General features: G+C 45.8%; 1 protein-coding gene across 1 annotated transcript in view; it reads left to right on the top strand.

Moving 5' to 3' along the window:
* The window catches only part of MRC2 (mannose receptor C-type 2), a 587,074-nt gene extending 571,013 nt beyond the window's left edge, over positions 1–16,061 (top strand). Inside the window, exons 29-30 of the mRNA XM_069634149.1 lie at positions 7,735–7,761; positions 11,834–16,061. Coding sequence (XP_069490250.1) covers positions 7,735–7,761; positions 11,834–12,054 — 248 coding nt within the window. The 3' untranslated portion in view covers positions 12,055–16,061. The remainder of the gene's footprint in view (positions 1–7,734; positions 7,762–11,833) is intronic.
* Positions 16,062–19,830: the final 3,769 nt, after the last annotated feature.

Genomic DNA, 19,830 nt, shown 5'->3' with positions numbered 1-19,830 from the left:
TAGAAGAGGCTACTAAGTAACCCCTCAGCACTCCACATAAAATGGGGTGTGCTGGACCTGCACAGAGAAAAGGTAAGTAAAGTAGATCTCACTTTACTATTCTTGGGAACTGTAGTTCACCCAAGAAAAGGTATTTAAACCTTCAGAGAAATCTAAAGGATTCCTCTGTGGCACTGCACTGTGGGTGTTGTGTGTCACCATTCAAAAAGTAGATGCCCATGGAGTTTGTCAGACTCCAAAAACAAAAGAAACGGATAATCCAAATCAGATCAAAATACATGAGAGGGTGAGAAAAAGAGCTCACTCTCTCCATGATTGAAATTAAAAAGTCCAGCAAAAGAGCTGGGGGTCTCTAAGGTTGAAGGGAATTAGCACAGAAATGAGAATTCTCCCTAACAAGAAGACAGAAGACAGGACCTTGGAAGGAGTTTCACAGCAAGGATCACGGGGAAGGCTCTAGGCAATGTTTTCCTCGCGGCTGGATGCAGCTCTGTGGTTTTGGTGCCTTTTACAGGAGCACAGAAGAAGACAGAATATCGCCGGTCAGATTCTCGTTGTTTTCAAGGTCCAGCACTCTGATGAGGGGACTTTTTGGACTGGAGTTGTGCCTCTGGAGATCCAGCAGGATGACCACGAAGTTTCAGCGACATTCGGAAGACTGTGCACTGCACAATGGCTCGAGGACCCAGGGGTTTTGGGGTATTGCAGCCCCACAAGGTTGCAGCCCAGCATGGGATGGCTCAAAATGCAGGTGCTCTTTAGTGTAGTGGGTCTCACCAGGCTCTGGGTCGGGGTCATCATTTTCGGAGTCCCCAGGTTGATTGGAAGGAAGGGCTATAGCAGGCTCCAGTTACACAGCAGGCTCTCTGGTTGCTGGAAATAATTTCAGCCGCGAATTCATCTCTCTTTGGTTCCAGTGGTCGCCTACCTCTTCAGCTTCCAGGATCAGACTTTTATGCAGGAACCCAGCCAATAAAACAGCCTTGCAGCATTCACACTTGGGGGGGGTGGGGGGGACAGGACAGCCTTCCAGTTTGAACTGGATGCTCGCGGTCAGGCTAGAAGACAAAGGGCCGCAGAGTTTTGGACTCGTCCCTCGCTTCAGGCCTTCACAGACACTCTGGAGCCAGGGCCAGGAATCTACAGGATTCCTGCGGAGATAAAAATCATACAAAGGAATTTCCCATTCTGGATGTCGAGAGAGGAACAGGAAAGGAGAAGGAACACTGAAATGGTGATAAAAATAAGACAGGGGGCCATTTCGGTAAAATGAACACCCATGGGTGCCTTATCCGGGCTGTGTAAACAGCCCGCAGTAAGGGTGCACCAAATTAATAAAAAGGTTCACTGCCAGCAGCCAATAAAGTTAGGTTTTTCCTCGTAACATAAATGTTGCATTTAAAATGAGAAAGGGGATACTCCGTATCTCCCTAGTACTCCACATAAGGTGTGGGGTGCAGGTCTCCGCTAATAAAATGTAAAAGGGATCCAAAGATCCTTTCTACCCTTGTGAACTGTAGTTCTCACAAGGTTAGCCTGAGAAAGTGAAAAGGGGAGCCCCTAGGGCAACCCAGCAACAATAGGTACTTATTGCCAAAAAGTTGTCAAAGTGGATTACTTTTAAAAGACACTACTGAGAGTCTTAATAATGAGACCCATAAAGAGTAAAAGACTCTGTGAGTGTGGAAAAAGATTCCCAGTCACTGAGGAATAGGGAACGAGAATATACCAGTCCAGCAAAATGTTCTGGGGTTGACACAGGTCAGGAATATTTATCATTGATATGAAAATCTTACCCAACACATGGCACTTTGGCCGCCATGTTGGGAGAACCAGGAAACGGTGAACAAACCCTTCCCCAGCGATAAAGAAACGTCTACCTCCGGAACCGAGATGTAACTCGTGTGCCCAAAAGTCACAAAGCTTCTTCTTAGGAAAAGGGTCTGATGTAGGAAGAGTAGTTGTGGTGGTGAAATGTTCCAGAAAATATTCAACAAAGTTACAGGTAGGTAAAATGATATTCCTGTCTTTCAGATGCAGGCTTTTAGAGCTGATGATCAAAAATCGATGGAATGCAGTAACCATAGTGTATTCTAAGGAGAACAGGGGGAGATGTATGCGTTGCATTTACATAGCCCCATGACTCAAGATTTTCACAGATGACTAGGTGGGTCAACTGGGTGTGGCTGGTGGTAAGTTCCAGTGAGAGATGCCCAGGAACTGGGCGTGCAAGGATTCTTTCGGTCGGTTCCAGGAGCAGAGCGCAACCTTTTGCAAAGAAGTACAGAAGGCACAGAGGCAGACCTCTTCAGGACAGTTCACCAGACGGTGGGTGGGCCGGGGAAGGTGAGTTCCAGTGACGAGTACCGCACACAGGTGACAGCAGGCTTCCTTCTAGACGCAGTTGATGATCTCCCAGAGCAGGATCCCTTGAAGCTGAGAGGCTGAAATTCTACAGGAAGGTAATATATACCACAAACTGGCGGCTACTGAAGTTCTGGCAATGATTCTACTGTGGTAGCCCACTGGAGAGCCGGGTGGTCCAGGGACAGTGCTGATTGCTCAGAATGGCTGGACCCTAGAGAATGTGTCGAGACTGGTTGGTCCTTTGCTGATCATGTAGTGCAGCAGGGCTTCACAGGGCCAAACATAGGAAGGGATGCTGGGCCTCTTCGAGAGTTGTCCACAGATCCTCAATCGGCTGCTTGTCTACACAAGAGACTTGGCTCCAACACTGATCTGAAGAAATGGCTGCCTGAGTCTTTTATCCTAAATCCTGGCTGGAAGCAAGTCCAAACTTAACCCATGGTATGGATCTGCACCATTCAACCAGCCAGCAGTGGTCCAATCAGGGACCACTGTGGGTTTCACTCATGCTGCATTTCCGGCACCATGGATGGAGAGTGGGACCAAACAGTCCCACCCCTTCCTGGGCGAAGCGCATACAATGGCCTCACTAGCCCACGAAAGCAGCATATTTCCCAGGTGAAGTACGTGACCCTATATGGGATTTCCTGACAAGTGAACAAATCTCATTGCATAGCCATTTTAGGGAACTAGCCTGTAGTGTGGCGTCAATGAATGAGACTGACCAAATGGTGCCATAGTGGTTGCTATAAACCTTTATTACAACAAAAACATAAAACTATAACCCATCTACCCCTACCTCTAACAGGGTTTCCCTACCAAAATTAAAGAAACTCGGGGAAATGTCAGGAAGTCCGGGGAAGTCAAACAGAAAGGCACAGTCCTGGTCAGGGCCCCTACTCTATCCCTATTGCTACAATAATCCAAGTCCAAAAAGAGCGCAGTCTCCTTCCAATCAAGGAGATTGACTTCATTCCCCTGGATGCAAAGTCTTTCTACAAACAGAGTTTATAGAAGTTCAAACAAAGTGTGGGCACACAACGTTCTGTAGGATTTCCAAGGGGTCAGGAGAATGACTCCCTTCCCCATAGTTCAGTGTAGGCTTTAACCCAGCTGGCATTTGTATAGATGAGGTTCCAAACAGTCTACTTTTCTTATTTATCTTAGCAAGCCCCCACTGGGACAAGGAAGATGTTCCCTGAGTTCCTTTGGACATATCCTTAGACAAGTCTGATCTATGAAAGTCTTGTCAAAAGAGGTTCTCCCCTGTTCCTCTAAAACCATAAAGGACCACATTGACACCCTGGATCCTGCTTTGGCTCACTTATGCAACCGCTCCTTCACCACTGGAGTCTTCCCTTCCCCCCTGAAGCACTCCCTTGTGCACCCTCTTCTTAAGAAACCCCTGCTGACCTCTCCTGCCCTGCTTACTACCGCCCAATCTCCATCACTCTTGCTTCAGAGCTGCCAGAAGCACGGAAATTGCTCTCCTGAACATCCATGAAGACCTGCTCTCCGTCCTTGACTCCAACACCCCCTGTGTCTTCATCTTACTTGATCGCTCTTCTGCCTTTGACACGGTCAACCATGCCATCCTGCTGAACAGTCTCTTTGATAACCTTGGTATCAGCCATCAGGCCCTGGCTTGGCTCACCTCTTTCCTCTCCGATCGACCCTCCCAGGTCCAACTTGGGTCCTTCCTCTTCTCTATCGCCATCTCTATCTGTGGTGTTCCCCAGGGGTCTAACCTCTCTCCCTGGCTGTTCAACCAATACCTGGCACTTCTTGCCCACCGCATTGCCACTCTCTGTCCCAACTTTCAGTGCTATGTGGACAATACTCAGCTCATTTTCAGGCTCCCTCCCGCCACCTCTTCTCCTTCTTTCATCTCTGTCCGCTATCCAGTAATGGTGTGCCGCCAATGATCTCTGCCTTAATGCCTGTAAGACTGAGATTCTCCTCATTGGCACACCTACTCCCTCCTTTCCTGTTACTCTCTGGCCGGCCTCTCTTGGCCCTCTTCCTTCTCCCACCTGTGAAGCTAAAAACCTCGGGGTCATCTTCGACTCCACACTCTCCTTCTCGCCTCGCATCTCTAAGAAGTCACACTACCAGCTGCACCTCCTCAGAGGTATTATTCCTTTCCTCTCCTTCCCTCAGAATCTCACGGTCTCCCGAGCTCTGGTTCTCTCTAGGCTGGACTACTGCAACCGCCTCTTTCTAAATCTGCCTGCTTCTACTCTCCGCCCTCTGCAACTCATCCAGAACAGGACTGCGAGACTTGTCCTTGGCCTCAAGCCCAGGGATCGTATCTTTCCAGGATTGAAATCTCTGCACTAGCTCCCAGTGGCTGCGACGATTAAGTTCAAAACCCTCTGCATTGTCCACAAGGACTTCTGGGGCCTCAGTACCTTCAACTCTCTCTTCCTAAATATCTTCCTTCTCGAGCTCTTCGCTCATCCGCCTCCAACTCCCTCAGGGTCAGTCGCTTCTCCAAGCAACAAGTTGGTGGTAGATCTTTCTTCGGCTGGGGCCTCCCTCTGGAACAGCCTCCCTGCATCCCTGAAACTTGAGGAGAACCATCTACGGTTCCAGAAGCACCTCAAGACCTTCCTCTCTGCTCCTGCTTTCTCTCCTCCTCTCCCCTGCTGAACTCATGACTGAAACTGCACTGGTCACCTGGCTGCCCTCTGATCTCCAGCCCAGGTCACTCCCCTGCCAGCTGCACACCTGCACTGCCTCTCAGCAACCCCTGCACTTGGAGGCTGTTTCTGTATCCCTACAGTCCCCACCCGCTCTTGACACTTGATGTCTGCACTAAGCCCTGCACTTGCCTCTAGCTGGCCACACTTTTTACCTATTGTTTTATTTAGTCTATTTTATTTTTTTACTGTTGATCCTATTTATTGCACTGCCCCCTTCCTCCTCCACACTTTCCCTTGCCCCCTCCCTCCTCCACACTTTCCCTTGCCCCCTCCCCTGCACTTGCGCCATCTCAATGCCACCTGGCCTAGTAAGATCATTGTCTTTGTCTTCCCTCTTTTTCCCCTCCCTTGCTGCGCTGCGCCTTGAAACACTTGTGTATAGGCGCGTTATAAATGCCATATCATATATCAGTATTCCACTCTTGTGGAACTGCCCAGGGATCTATGCAACAAAGTGGTTCATGGCTTCTTATTCTCTTTACAGTTGATTTCTCTCAGCCCCCTCCCAGAATTGGGCCTATTCCCTTTACTTTCTCTTAGAGAGTACTTCACCGGCTTCACCAAAGCTTGCGGGTTGACTTTCTTACAGCTTCTTCTTCTCTTGGCCACCGCCTGGGCCAATCAACTCAAGTTATTATGCTTCTTCTTCAAGCCATCTCTGGACTGGTTACTTCTATGGCCGGGGTTCTCTCCTTGGCTAATTGCTGCTTGTGGTCCTGCGTAGTTGTTGGACTGCTCAGTCCACCCACGACAGGTCACGCCACCACCACAGGCACTGCTGCTCTCTGCATATTCAACTACTCAGCCTCGATATAGGTTAGGGAAGGCGGTCTTAGCGCCATTGTCGGACCGGACGTTCCACCCATGACTGGTCGTGCCACCACCCTTTCTGCTCTCTGCTTATGCTGCGCCTGCTTCCTGCTGACTCGCAAGATGCTTCTCAGGCGTCCTGATGCTCATCTCTTTGGAGACTGGCCTGTTGCAGTCTCCCAGAGCCCAAGTCCAGTTTTACAAGCTCCCAAGGGGCCTCCTCGAACACTTGGTTAACCTTCTGAATGTACGATGGCCCTTACTAGCCCAGAACCGCACAGCCCCAAGCCAGACGGGTCAGAGAATGACAAAGAGCAATCTTTCTTTGCTGTTCCATAGCTCTCAACTCACACGCTTTAGGCGGGTGTCACCCGCCTTGCAAAGGGCTGACTCACCCGCCAAGCCTCCTGCACGCCCATTCATTTCAATGGGCGTCTCACCCGCCAAAAACAAAATCGGGTGATTTCACCCGCCTTTGCGAGGCAAATGGTTGAGAGCTATGCTGTTCCGTGTAGGTAGTGAGGATGGCCCCAGCGTATCGTTAGTCCAATGAACCACATGCGGGCTGCATCTTCCTAGCCTCATGGAAAGAGGCTCCCCCTTGGGGAGAATTGATGCTATCTGAGGGATCGTCACATTAACCATTTGCGGTAAACACAAATGTGCACACTAGAAATGATGCAATAATGGTAAACCTGTAATTGCTGTCACCAGCTTGTCTTTAGGCACATATAAAAGTAACCAAAAATCCCATGAGTAAAAAACTAGGGTGATACAAAAGTATCCCCACTGCACTGTAAGATGCTGTGTGCACTGTTAAAAAGGTAAAAAGACAAAAGGGAAAGAGTTCCCCAATACTGGAAGTCTGAATGACTGATCAGTTTCTGCATAACACAAAATGAGCCAAATGCCAGGGGAGTGAAGCTGAAGGCTTCACTTCCCTGTAAAAAGTCAGGACAGGCTCAAAAATAAAAGTACAAAGTTTGGGGGTCCATATAATATGGAGTGAGAAGTTGCTAAAAGAGATTGTTCAAACACCAGGTCCCACCATCTTGGAATCAGCCTGCCCTGTCATGGTGCGCCACCAAATTCCACCATGCCACTAACTGCTCCTGACATGTTTCCTTCTCTTACGAGGTCTGGCATTTGAGCCCAAGCTGCTCTGCTGGGTCAGTGTGCTTGGGGTAAGGGCAAAATGCAATCTTGCTCATGGACTTCCATCTAGTTAAAGTCTGTGACTTGGCGGGGCTTTGATCTGCTTTTTCACTCCTGCCTGGATTTCCCTGAATGTACTGTTTCTTACTTCTCCGGAGACTGGCAGTCTGCTATTTAACCAAAGTTGGGAATGGGACGGGGGATGGAGGAGGGGGGAGAGGCCATTGACGACTAGATGGTGATCTACATTGGGCGTTTCTCACACCACTTCCCATCATCAAGTTTGCGACTTTGTCACGTAGTTCAGAAGTTTATGGCCTATGCAATATGTATGGAATTTTGGCAGGGTTTTTCAATCCACTTTTCTCTGTAGGACCGACCAGTGTTTGGATGGGATTCTACAAGAGCTTTTTTGTGTGAGGCAAGGCCCACCACACCATCTACTGTGCTTGATATAGATTTCCAGCGGCTCCTGCAGGATCTAGAAAAGCAGAATACATGCCCTTTGATTTTACGTCACGCAGATGTATACTTATTGGATTTTACGCATGGAACTGATGATGCAAATCGCACAATCTTTGAAGGCGATGTTAGAAAGGGTTTCTAATATGAGCGGGGACATCAAATGGCATAATGAAAGATGAGAAGTTGGTAAACAAATGTCCTACTTCATTGATGATTCTCTCTTCTCTTTCAGCTGAAGAAAGCAGTTTTTCACGATCTAGTAAGTATCAATTATGGGCAAACTGATTCAGATCTTCATTGGTGCAATTGAGGCTTCATTTGCATATCATTTTTAGAGATTCCAAAAGTGTATGATATGCCAAAAATGTTGTGTTCTACCTCCATGTAGGACTGTAAAAACGCTCTTGTTTGTTCATAATTTTTTTGAAAACTCACAACTAATCCAACAGACCATGCTTTAAGGTCAAGATTGAAGTGCACAAGCAGATCATCATAGGTTCATAGCTGTGGATGCGTGGGGTATAGAAGAGTGAAGTAAAAAAACTGAATCTTGTGAGCTTCGATATGTTAGAATAGCAGACTAAAAATGCTGGTCAGAATTGGGTGCATTGCCAGGGTGCTGAAGCTCCCAGATTTAGAATGAGGGGAATGAATTGTGGATACTAATGCAAATGTACAATGGTGTTCCCTGAATTATAGCAGCACGGTTCAAGACTCTTATCTGGACTGCATACTCCATTAAGCTCAATATTGGAATAACCTACGCAGCAGGCCACCATCAAAGCATCTAGGCAGATGTTTGTGTTGTCTAGTGTCCCCAGCCATGGATTCTCAAAGGTGCCGAGTGTCAGGAATTAGCTGCATTGAAGAACCTCTCAATTTCTTGGCCACAATATATCATGTACATGTGATGTTGGTTTGTACCACACAATGCTGGCATTTGCATGGACCCCAGGTGCTCTGGTGGCTCTGGAAAAGTCAGTGGTTTGGTTCGTTAGGTGGACATGGGAATGCAGCATAGCATGGCTTTGAGTTGAGGTTGTAGATTGTAATTTCCCTGAACTCTGAATGTGTGTAGGCTTTCTGGGTGTGAAGCGTAGGAGGTATTGATGGCTTCGTTTACAGAGAGGTGGCCTCATGCTTGTAGTGTGGGCATGCATATAGGTTATGGGCTGAGCAGGTCATTTGGAGTAAATGGTGTCAAATGGTTTGTTTGAAGTCTGTGTGTCTTTTATAGGCCTTGTTTGTGTGTGGTAACTAAGGTGGAGAGAAACAGAGGTTTAGTCTGAGGTAGGGGTTGTGCTCTCTGGTTTCCATGATGCTGTCAACGAGTGGTCTTGCTATCAGTTGCATTGTGGTCAGACGTGTTTGACTTTTTCTAAGATGTCCTGTGTTGTGGTTTGGATATTCCAGGAGATCGGGAAGGTATGCCCATAGCATTTTGTTAAGGTTTTCTAGTCATTCTAGTTCTCGGAAAGTCTTGTTATAATCTAGTTGAGCAGTCAGGAGCCGGTATGATCCTTTAGGTTATGTCTGCATGTGAAAGTCTATTTATTGAGTTATTGAGCGGGGTTGTTTCTGCTGCTTGATGGGCGTAGGTTACATTTTCAAACCATTATTCATCAAATGGTTAGGTTGTTAGCTTTTTCCTAAATTTCAGGTAGTCCTGTGGGCTGTGAATTTCCCTTGGTAGAACATTTTACTGTTTGGCCACCATAGTCAAAAAGGTGAGTCTTCTGCAGAATCTTCTGGTTTCTAAAAGTATGTTGTTTCACAATTTTAGGCCTCTGGTTGAGTGCAGCTTTGCTTTGAAGAAATGTTGCTTCTTGACCTTCAAGGGCTCTGTGAGCACTGAATAGGGCTTTGAAGTGGGGCCTTATTGATTTGTAGAATGTGGTTCCTTCTGAGAGCCATAGTCGTCTAGCTGCTTTGTTATGGATCTGTTGAAGTTTATTTGTGAGGGAGTCTGGCATACCTGGGTAAACACTGTCTGTGTAGTCTGTCCGCAAAACAATCGGCGATGACAGCCAGGGCTCCATCTGCGAAATAGAGGTAGGGCTTAATCTATTGGATTCAGTGGGGATGGTAGAAACCTGTTTTGACTATAGCATTCCCACTCCTCCCCTGCCCCTTGCAACCCCCCCCCCCCTCCCTCTTCCCTGCACTTGCACATTCTTAATGTCTCTGGGCCTAGTAAAATCGTTGTTTTGTCCTCCCTTGTACCCATTCCTTGCCTCGTCATGCCCTGAAACACTTGTGTATGGGCATGATATAAAAAAAATATCATATCAGCATTGACTTATGGTTGGAGAAGCAGTCCGTTGTACATTGAAATGTCTAGTTTCTTGATCACTTTTGATGGTTTGTGGCAGTTACCGTTTTCTGGAGGGCATTGTAGAGGTGTTTAGGGTGCAGCATGAGGTGAGCCAATTTCCCTTTTGTCTGCGTTGAGTTTTAGGTAGTTGGTCGTCATGAGTTATTTGCATAAAGCAGTTGCTGAGGTTGAGTCTGGAGTTGGTTGGTTATTTTGTATATGATCTGTGTCTCATCTGTATAGTCGCAACAGATGAGCCCATAAGATTGTATGATCTTCATGAATGGAAACGTGCAGATGTTTAAAATGAGAGGATTGATCCCTCAGGCACACCAGAGGAAATGGGGTCGACCGCCAGTTGAATTCTCTTCTGTTGGTAAGGTATGATCTCGCCCATTGTGGAGTAGTGTTATGGAGTCTGGTTTCTTCACGCTTTCCAATTGGTGTACTGCGGTTAACTGTGTCGAAGACCACTGAGATGTGGAAGAGTAAGAGTGCCGAGGTGGTGTTGTCATCCAGTGATACTTTGAAGTTGAAATTGGTACCGATTCGGTGCTTCTCACAGGTCTTAAACGAACTTTTGAGCAATCTCCTCTGATCTGGCTGAATATGTAGTTTTCTAGGATTTTGGTTGGGTGTGGTATGTTTGGGAAAGGACGATAACCGGAAGGGTTCTTCTAGGTATCCAGCATTGTTTTTTTTTTAATAGAAGAAGGTGATATAGGCCAGGCCATCTTGAGTGAACTTTTGCTACAATTCCTGTTTCAAGCGAGCAGTTAATGTAGTTTCTGAAAATACAATGCTGATGTTTAATTGTTGAGGATCTTTGTAGCTGTTTGAGGAGCATGGGTCAATCAGAGAGACTTTTTTTTGTAAGTTTCATCAGTTTTTTAAGTGTGTTCTTTGGGGAGATACTCCTCTACAGTTGGTGGGGTGTATCCCCTCTTCAATTATTTGGAAAAGTTCTTTCTCTGGATGAGGTGTGTTATTAAGTACTTAGGAAATAGTCATGTCTTTTTGAGAATTTTTGCTTTGTGGTGGTGGATCTGTCTTTGGTATGTGACCGTAGCTTGTGGGTTGTAGATTTTTCTCCATATTATGTTCGGATTAAATTCTTTTTTTTGTCATGGTTCATAGTAGGGGTGTGAACCATCTTGCTGAGATTTTATTTTCTGAGAGATGGCGCAATTTAGTGTGGCTAGGATGTGGAGTGTCTTGTTTTTCCAGTGTTCCAGTGTCACTAAAATTCCTTCCTGTAGTAGGTGGTACTGTTCGTTGGGGTTGGGCTAGGTCTGTTCCATGGTTTAGAATTTTCCAGCCCAATGGTGAGTGTTTGCCCTTTGTGAGTCGGGAGTTGGCACATTGGTATGTTGATATTGCAAGGGATCATTAGATGGTCACTCCATAGTACCTGCATGGGTGGTAGGGAGTGGTTATTGGGCATTATTCACTAAATATTGCATTTGCGGTGTGGCTGGTGTAATTCCTTTGACCTGGTCAAATCGAGAATGCATTTGGTTAGGCCTGATGTCCGCCCATCCGCTCCTCTGGAAACTTTCCTTGGTCCTCTGGGATAGCTGATTATTTTCCTTGATGTAAGTAATCCTATTGTAATGTGCAACTTCACTTTTCATGAGATGGTACCTCAAGTTAGGATGTGGTAGATTGGGTTTGCCTACAAACAGACCACCTTCATCATTACATTTTTTGCGAGGTGTTGGGCCAATCTTCTACCCCACATCATGCCTGGATGCCACATTTCATCCAAGTGTGGACTCGCGCCTTTCAACATTCCATTTTCTGTGGCCGCTTAGAGCTACTTTAAAGGAAGTCCTTAACGTCCACAGTGCAAAGAAAATGATCAGTGGGATGTTTAAGTGTAAAGGGGAAAAGTATCTGGGCACTTCATCCACATGAAAAAGAGTTGGAATTGTATTAACCATGCTTTTTCTTTATTTGGTAACGGCAGCAACAAGCCCATGCTTCCTTCTGAACTCTGGCTTTTACTTTTCTGCAGCTCTCCCAGACAACACGACAACTGTGGCTGTGGTTGTTCTGTCCTCAGTAGCGCTGTGCGCAGTGATTGCCATTGCCATCTATCTGTACAAGCGACAACGGAGCCTGGAGCGGGGGGCCTTCGAGAGTGCCCGCTATAGCAGGACCACTTCGGACCCCAGCGAAGCAGTGGAGAAGAACATCTTGGTATCGGACATGGAAATGAACGAGCAGCAGGAATAGCGAGAACGAGTGAGGGGCTTCTGATGGAAGGACTGGTCCCTGGGACTAGCTGGCTCAAAGCTGGGCGGTCTGCTCAGCAGAGTCACAGTCAAAGCCTTACCAAGTTTAACAACTTCAGCGTTTTCCATGGCCCACCAGCAGTGGTGGATTCCTTGTTAGTGAAGGATTAATCTTCCTGGACTAACTAGAAATGCTAAAAATAACTTCAATTCAAATCAGCCAAAAGGATTCATTATTCTAAGGACAGACCTTCTTAGAAAAGAAACCATTTCATCTGCCATCAATTACTTGCTGTGTACTGGATCCAAGATGTTATATCCCATACATTCGATTGTGTACTGGAATCGAGGATTTAGATCCCACACGTATATATGCAGGTTCTCAACTACTGTCTTGCATGAGGTTATTACCAAAATGAGACCAATAGTCTCCTGATACATATTGAATGTCTTCCGTTGGAGAAAAGAATCATCTTTTAAATGGATAATCCACAGACCTGAAAGCCATTTTGCAACACTTGAAATAGATGAGCGGTTCTTAAATTCGATACATTCCAGTGCTTTTAGGGTCATGCACAGAGCCTCCAGACGTATGTGTTGCGTTCGTCCACCTGCGCATGTCACTACAACACTTGGCTTTTATCTGGAGTCCTCTTCTCCCAGGGTACCACAGCTTTCCACTTGCCTTTAATACCATAAGTAGAATAGCTCAGCTCGAAGGCCATGCTTTGGAGGTGTGTGCACTATCAGGCTGTGCATCTCAAACACTGTGCACTGTGATCCTGTGAGGTGGGCACTGTCGGTGTAATCTTAATGCGAACACAGTCAGGCGTTGCTTCTGAAAGGTCTGCACAGTCGGACTATGCTCTGGGTCTGTTCACAAACAGTGTGTCGTGATCAGCGTATGCTATGCTTGTGCAGTGTAATCATGATCACCCCGAATATAACTTTTCTCCCGTCACTTTCTTTTGTTTCCTAGCTACACCATTGAGGCGGTTAGGGTTTTTGCTTAGGTCAAACTGATTAGTCAGAGTTTTCTTTTAAAAAGAGCCAGTTGTTGTGCAGGAAGGAGCATTGTTTTTTCAGATTGTGCATCACAGTTTCTCTGTATCACACATGGACACATCTTTCATGTTGCATGGAGTACTGGACTCTACGGATACGGAAACTCCTTGAAGAGGTGGTTCCTTCCCTCTTTTTATCCAAATCATTTATAACTGTACCTCTTTACCTGTTTTTCAAACGGGTCTTTCGCAAGATGAGTAGCAGTGAAATTAGGAAGAATTCCTGTTCCACTCTTATTCCATCTGTCAAATTTTATGACCAAAGAGAATTGTCACAAAGTTCAAATCCTTCCCTAAAGAAGAGCCATAACATTCCATGAGGCTTCAATGGTACTTGTGTTCACTCCTTTATTAAGAGAGAAGTTAGGGCAATCCAAATATAGATGACCTGAAAGGTGCCTTGCAATTCTTGTGGAGCCAGGCCACTATATGGTGGAACGTTTGCCATTGTTTGTTTTTAACTGGCTCACATTTGAGGCTCATTTGCGTATTCCACTCCTAGAGCATCGTCGTACTTCCCACTCTGCACCTAGTCCTTAAGCACATGTGAAACCAACTTGTAGAAAAGCAGGCTCAAAATGGCTTCCTCTTTTGAAGAGCATGCAGTCAGCCATGTTAAAATGTGGCCGCCATTTTAAAGGGCGAGTTTTTCTCCGTCATCACCATGGGAGGTATGACAGGAAGCCACAATAAGCTGTTGATTTCTTTCAAGCATATCTTTAACCTTCTAAAGTATTTCACAAGCGCAACCATTATCTTGCATTCTGGCACAAAAGCACAAATCCTGTTTTAATGAGAATCGTTCTTTTTGTTTTTACGTGTTGACGGTTTTCAGCTTGCAAGTGACATTTTGTTGCCACTTTTTGTCTTGGGTTGTGACCTTTCCCAGTACCTTTCCGTATCCGTTTTCTCAAGTCTGAATGTCTGCCTTGATGGTGAGGAGGGTGCTGTTCATTCATCACTAACTCGAATTCCCCATCACGTTTCTCTGGGTGATTGCAGCCCATTACTTTCAGCCTTGCTAGCAATATCAAAGTCTCTGCAGGGTGCAGTTCCCTGTTTTTCTTAAAAGCTAGAGGCTTCATTTTCTATGGACCCATTTCATTTCTTACTACAATGGGCATTAGAAATGTCCCATGACAGACCCTGACTTCCAGGCACTCACTTGAACTTTAGAGCCAGGGACACTGCTTTCCACACGTAGATTAGCTGATTGCCTTGTTCTCCTTTGATTGTTTTGTAAATGGGTGATATGCTCTTGGCTGGGCATTGTTCCGTGCACTTTAAGAACGTAAGAACCTAAAACATTACCATTTTGTCTGACGTTTACATCTTGTAAATGTTTTTTTTTCCTATTTTGGCCCCTTTCCAGTCTCATGTTGCACAGCCCCAGGTCCTCAGGCACCTCCATCTTCTCAATCCTGTGAGAGCTGAACGATATTAATAAAGGGGCCACTTAGGAAAGGCCTTTTTAGTCAGAGATGACTTAGATTAAGAACAGGTGCTCTGCCAAGTAAAACATAATCCGAGCTCTGCTACTTGCATATCCTCAACACTTGTGTTCCCCAGCCTTTGCAAACCAGTTCAGTGCAAACCAATTTAGTGCCTTTCTTCATGTTGCTGTCCTTTCCTCTTTATACCATCTCCACTAAGGACAGCTCCCCAGGTGGCCCTGATCAGTGAATCCCCAGCAGTTTGCAGAAGTCGCTTAGGATATTACTTTAGACGGTCCTCCCTTAGACTAACTGGCTGGGCAGAGATTACTCAAATTGTCCTGGCGTGCACTGTAGATACCCTTCCTTCTCTGCCCATCAGTACTTTCACAGATAATCCTTTTGTGGCAGTAATCTACTAGGTAATCCAGCTGGCTGGAGTGCCTGGTTTGCCAGCAGTTGAAAACACCACTCTTCTTTTGAGGATTTTTATATTGGTAATTCAATATTTAATTGTAGTTTACAAGTACAGCATCTAAGGCAGTGGATATTAAACAAATAATTTCAAAGATGCCTGTCATGTTTGTGTACAACTGGCATTTGCTCTGCTGTTCTAGTAAATCTTCTATTTCTATGGTCATGTGGCCACCAGGTTCACCAATGGCAATCCTGGACAAGAAACACTTCATTTTTACTTCTACAGTGTTATATCCCACTGAAGTCCCCATTTAATTCTTTAAGTGTGGCAGACGGGAACATATTAGAAAAACAAAAAATAGTATACTTTTTTTTAACTCCTTTCATTTTCCTTTTTTTATACATTTTACATAAAAAAGACAAAAACTAAACTGGAATCAAGAAAAGGCACTACTTGCTTCCCCTGTCATAGACTATGAAATGCATGTTTAATGTACTTTATATATCTTTTTCCGCACAGATCTCCAGATGGGGATGGGTGGGGGCGGGAAGGTTTTATTCATTTTTTTTATTTTTTGCATCTCACTATTGTGTGAATGACTATGTGAAAATGAAGGCAGTTGCTGGTACAAACCAGCTTTTCAGTATTATGGTGACCTTGACTTGTGCAATAAATAGGTAGGGTTGGAGCTGCCAAAGAACCCTTAGGTGAATGTGATTGTGGCTTTTCGCTACCGTAACACTACGGTTGGGCACTCTCTCGTATTACAGTGGGTGCTATGTTGTATGGAATGTATCAGTGTTCGTAGCCGGTGGTGCGGGCAGACTTCTCACACCTCCACATTTCAAAACATTCCCTGTTTAGATGTGCACTTTGATTGGCAGGTTGTCCCTTGCAGATCTCAGGCAGAGAACACATGCTCTGCTCTGTTAAAAGAGGACACTCACCATTACCTTCTGCCATCTCTACGGCTATTTGATTGGTTGGGAAATGAGTGAGTCATAATGCAAGCAGAGATACTATGTAAGGAGAGATTATAATTTCTGATTTGTGTTGGATTTTCCTGTTTTAATAAAAAAATGTTTTAATCGTGGTTATGTTTTCTCCATAAGCATTATTGGAAATGCCATTACAACAAGCTACGATTAGAGGGGCTGTGAGGAAAGAACACACTGCCAAGCCCCCTTTGAGGTCATTGCTGTCCTTTTTTGGTCTGGTCTGGCTGCTCAGCTGCACTAGTTTTGTCCGCATGCAACGATGTAACCCGGTGCATGCCCTCATGAGGGGTTGGGGGGGGGCACTGTGAGGAAGGAAGCAGTAAATAAGTGCATGACTGCGTCAATGAGCTCTTATGGAGCAAATCAAAATGTAGACCATGTCTCGCCTCGAAGCAGATTGGACATCATTTATGCACGCAGTGGGCCAGACATTGAAGCAAGTCATTCCTCTGGTTTTCTGACCCATTGGGTCCATCCTTTTTGGAGGAGGACGACTTCATTTTGTTCCCTTTCCAGCACCTACCATCAGCCTCCTTATGCTTTTATGTGGAAAGTTAATCAGCCCAGCCATCTCGCAAATTCTCCAAGTTTTAAATTAATTATGAATGCTCCTTAGATCTTCCCCCAAGATATTCAGGGATGCAACATCTGGAGTTTGAGTGTATACCCGGAAGAATGCATTGCATTTGAGTGTCTAAAGCCCAAACTCACATAGGCTGCCGTGCTCGCCACTGGAAAGGTCAAATGCTGCTTGCGTCCTCTTGACCATAGTAGAATGTCTGGATGTTACTAATGTGGTTATCCAAGTGCTCTGAGAAATCCTATCCAGGACAGAAGCGGCAAGGTGACACGCTAGCTTCATTCTCTGCATACTGTATTGTGGCCCTTGACTGGTGGCCAGCGGCATGTTTGTTCACCGACTGACCTTTACTAGATTGTTGTTTTTGGTTTTTTGTGTGATGGTGATCTGTATTGGCATTTTATTATATGCACTCCAGTCTAACCCAGGGCTGCCGATAAAGTAAATGGCACCTTACTGTACTTGCTTTTAATCCGACAAATAACAGTACTCCCACCAAAATATATGGTGTGTAAAAATCGACCTCTTCCTTGTATCGCCCTCCCTCCCTCAAACTCACCCCCTTCCCGGCCATTGCTGCTGCATTGACCAATACAGTTCAGCGGCATTTGCTGCACCATGGCACAAATGGGTGCTCCAGCATTGCTACAATGAAATGGAGTTTCTTTTTTTTCTTCAGGGAATGTGTTTAATGTCTCAGAGTAAGCACACTGCAGAACAGTCGGACTGTTGCATGACGAGAACAGTCGAGTCAAGAATATACTGTTTCAAGTCACATTCATCCATCACACAGCGGGGCGGATAGGGGCCAGGATGGGGTGTTCAACCTTCCATGTGCAGTGTAAACCTGGCACCCTACTGTATGAATTGGGTTTCAATAGAGCCGGGTCTGGTACTGGTATGTCAGAAGTACAATAAGCAATAATGAACGAATGTAATGACGCAAAGATGCATAGGATAGGATAGGCACATCGAACCTCTGTTGCTCCGTGTGGTCTTGCTTCCTCCTAGCCTGTGCTATCCTCCCGAGGCAATGCAAAGACTTGGAAAATAAGCATCTATCCAAATAGCTTAATCCCCATTTTATAAAAGGAGCAATAAAATGATGCCACTTCCTAATCCTATGGGAGCCCTGGTCTTGCCAGAGTATGATGGGCCACAGCAGAATCTTGCATTCTGCCAAAAGAAGCAGCTTTTGTTTGAGAGCAAACTTTTAATGTGCTTGCAAGGCTGCAGTTTACTCCCAATATTCACAGTCATTGAAGCCGTGTGCTTCCCGGGTTTAGATAATGGACTGGCACGAGGCTTGGTGTCATGTAAGTGGCTGGGTGAGATCAGCGAGGTTGCACATGTGAGCGGGTATGATCACTGGTGGTCTCGGCCCTGTTCTTTGTTTGCAGGTTGTATGGACCATTCGTACCACCCATCCCTCTATCATTCTCTGCCCCATTGCATGACCCGGGTGGCCTGGTCATGCGATTCAGCTTTCTATGCATTCACAGGACTCCCCGTTTTTTGCTGTTAGCCAATCACTCTTTGTTAATAATGTGAACTTTCTGCCATGATGCTTTCTGCCATGTTGCCTTGAAAGTGAAAAGTGCTCTGCGAGAGTTTCAGGACTTAATCCATTCCTAGGCGCTTCCAATGAGAAATGTTTACCAAATGAAATAAAGATCGATTACAACCGACCCGGTGAGTGAGATCCTTTCAGAGTTTGTGACTGTGCTGTGAATGAAGGTATTATGAATGAATGAACAACGAACTCCCATAAAGGGCAACAGTGAACATTGGTTCAGCCAGGTGAACCGTGAGAACAAAACTCTTTGCTGCCAAACTCTTCATTACCCAGGCAATCAGGGAATAGGCCCAGTAGAAGCCTTTCGGGTTCTGCAATAGCCAGTTCTACTTGAATCACAGTATAGCAAAGCTCATGCAGAGGGTGGAGGGGTGTCCGTGTTTCGATGAAAACTAGCTGTGGGTAAGCCAGCTGTTCTCGGGCTCAGACTGCCCTATAGGGCTATGCCGAAAGTGCAGGCCCAGGGCTAAAGTGGGCCAGTTTGAGTTACTTTTCATCGTCCCACTGGCTGAGCAAATATGAACCCACTTACTGCATATTTTTGTAAGTAGCCATTATAATTGAAGTATTGGTGCTGCAGTCTGTTATTCCGGGCTGTACCCAAGTGGGCCTGCCAACATCATTTTTGAAATGGGCCCCCATAAACCCAGACACATCTTCAGCCTGTCTTGCCCCTGCTGGTCACCTGACTTGGAACCTCAGACCTCCATCCACCTCAACCACATCCAACCGCAGTTGCTTCTACTCCTTTGTGCAAGCAGCCGTCTCCCCATCCTCTATGCTTCTGGAACCTTGCAGTCATGGACCTAGATAAGGGGCTCTGGCAGCAGTCCTGGCGGCCATTTCCGTGCCACCCATCTTACATGTGTTCATATTGTTAAATTGAAAAATCCATTCACGAACTATCCATATACATTAGTCCATCTAGTGCATACTAGATCTCATGCCAAAAGACTTGCCAATATTTTATAGCATCAAAGAGGACTAACTTACCACTTTGTTTTTCCAGATGTTATTGTATGTGGGCAAGTTGAAGAAACCTGGTCCCAATGTAGTCTCTTTCCTTCTGACATTCATGTGACTACATCATGAAGCCCCAAAAATTGAAAACTGGTTGTTAGAGAGGTTTTTCAAAAGACCATCAAAGGCTGCAGAAGACAACCCGTTAATGTTGGGCAGGGTTGTCCCTTAGGTTATTTCTGTCTCTTACAGGGTTATCTGTGGTAGAGCACTCGGCCTACACTCTTTTGAAGTGGATGGGTTGGTGGTAAAGGGAAGATTATGCAATGTCACAGACCAAGGACTCAATGACTCGAGGGAGGACCCAAACACATTAGATATCATACCAAAAAGGGGTTTATTATTCCTAACACAGGGGTAGGAGCAAAGAATAAAGAAAAACACATCTTCAGTAACCATGCAGAATGTCCCGGGACAACAAAACACGTGCAAAAAGAGCTTCAGGTATTGACTTTGAGAACGTGCAAGTGCAGGGGAGAGGGAAGGGGCAGGGGGAAGTGGAAAGTGCTGAGCATAAGAATGAAGAACAAACAACAAATGGAAGTGCAGCCAGGAAGCGGAAAGTGCTAGGTTAAAAGGTACAGACCAGGGGTGTCTGATAAATGCAGGGAAAGGGGGGGGGGGTGTAGGGTTACAGATTCAGACCCCAAAGTGCCAGGGTTGCCCGGAGGAAGTGCGGGTGCATGGC

Source organism: Ambystoma mexicanum, chromosome 13 (assembly GCF_040938575.1).
Source record: "Ambystoma mexicanum isolate Mex_15411 chromosome 13, UKY_AmexF1_1, whole genome shotgun sequence".
Taxonomy (NCBI): Eukaryota; Metazoa; Chordata; class Amphibia; order Caudata; family Ambystomatidae; genus Ambystoma; species Ambystoma mexicanum.
Note: the sequence above shows the minus strand (reverse complement) of the source record. Positions and strands in the feature narration are given on the sequence as shown.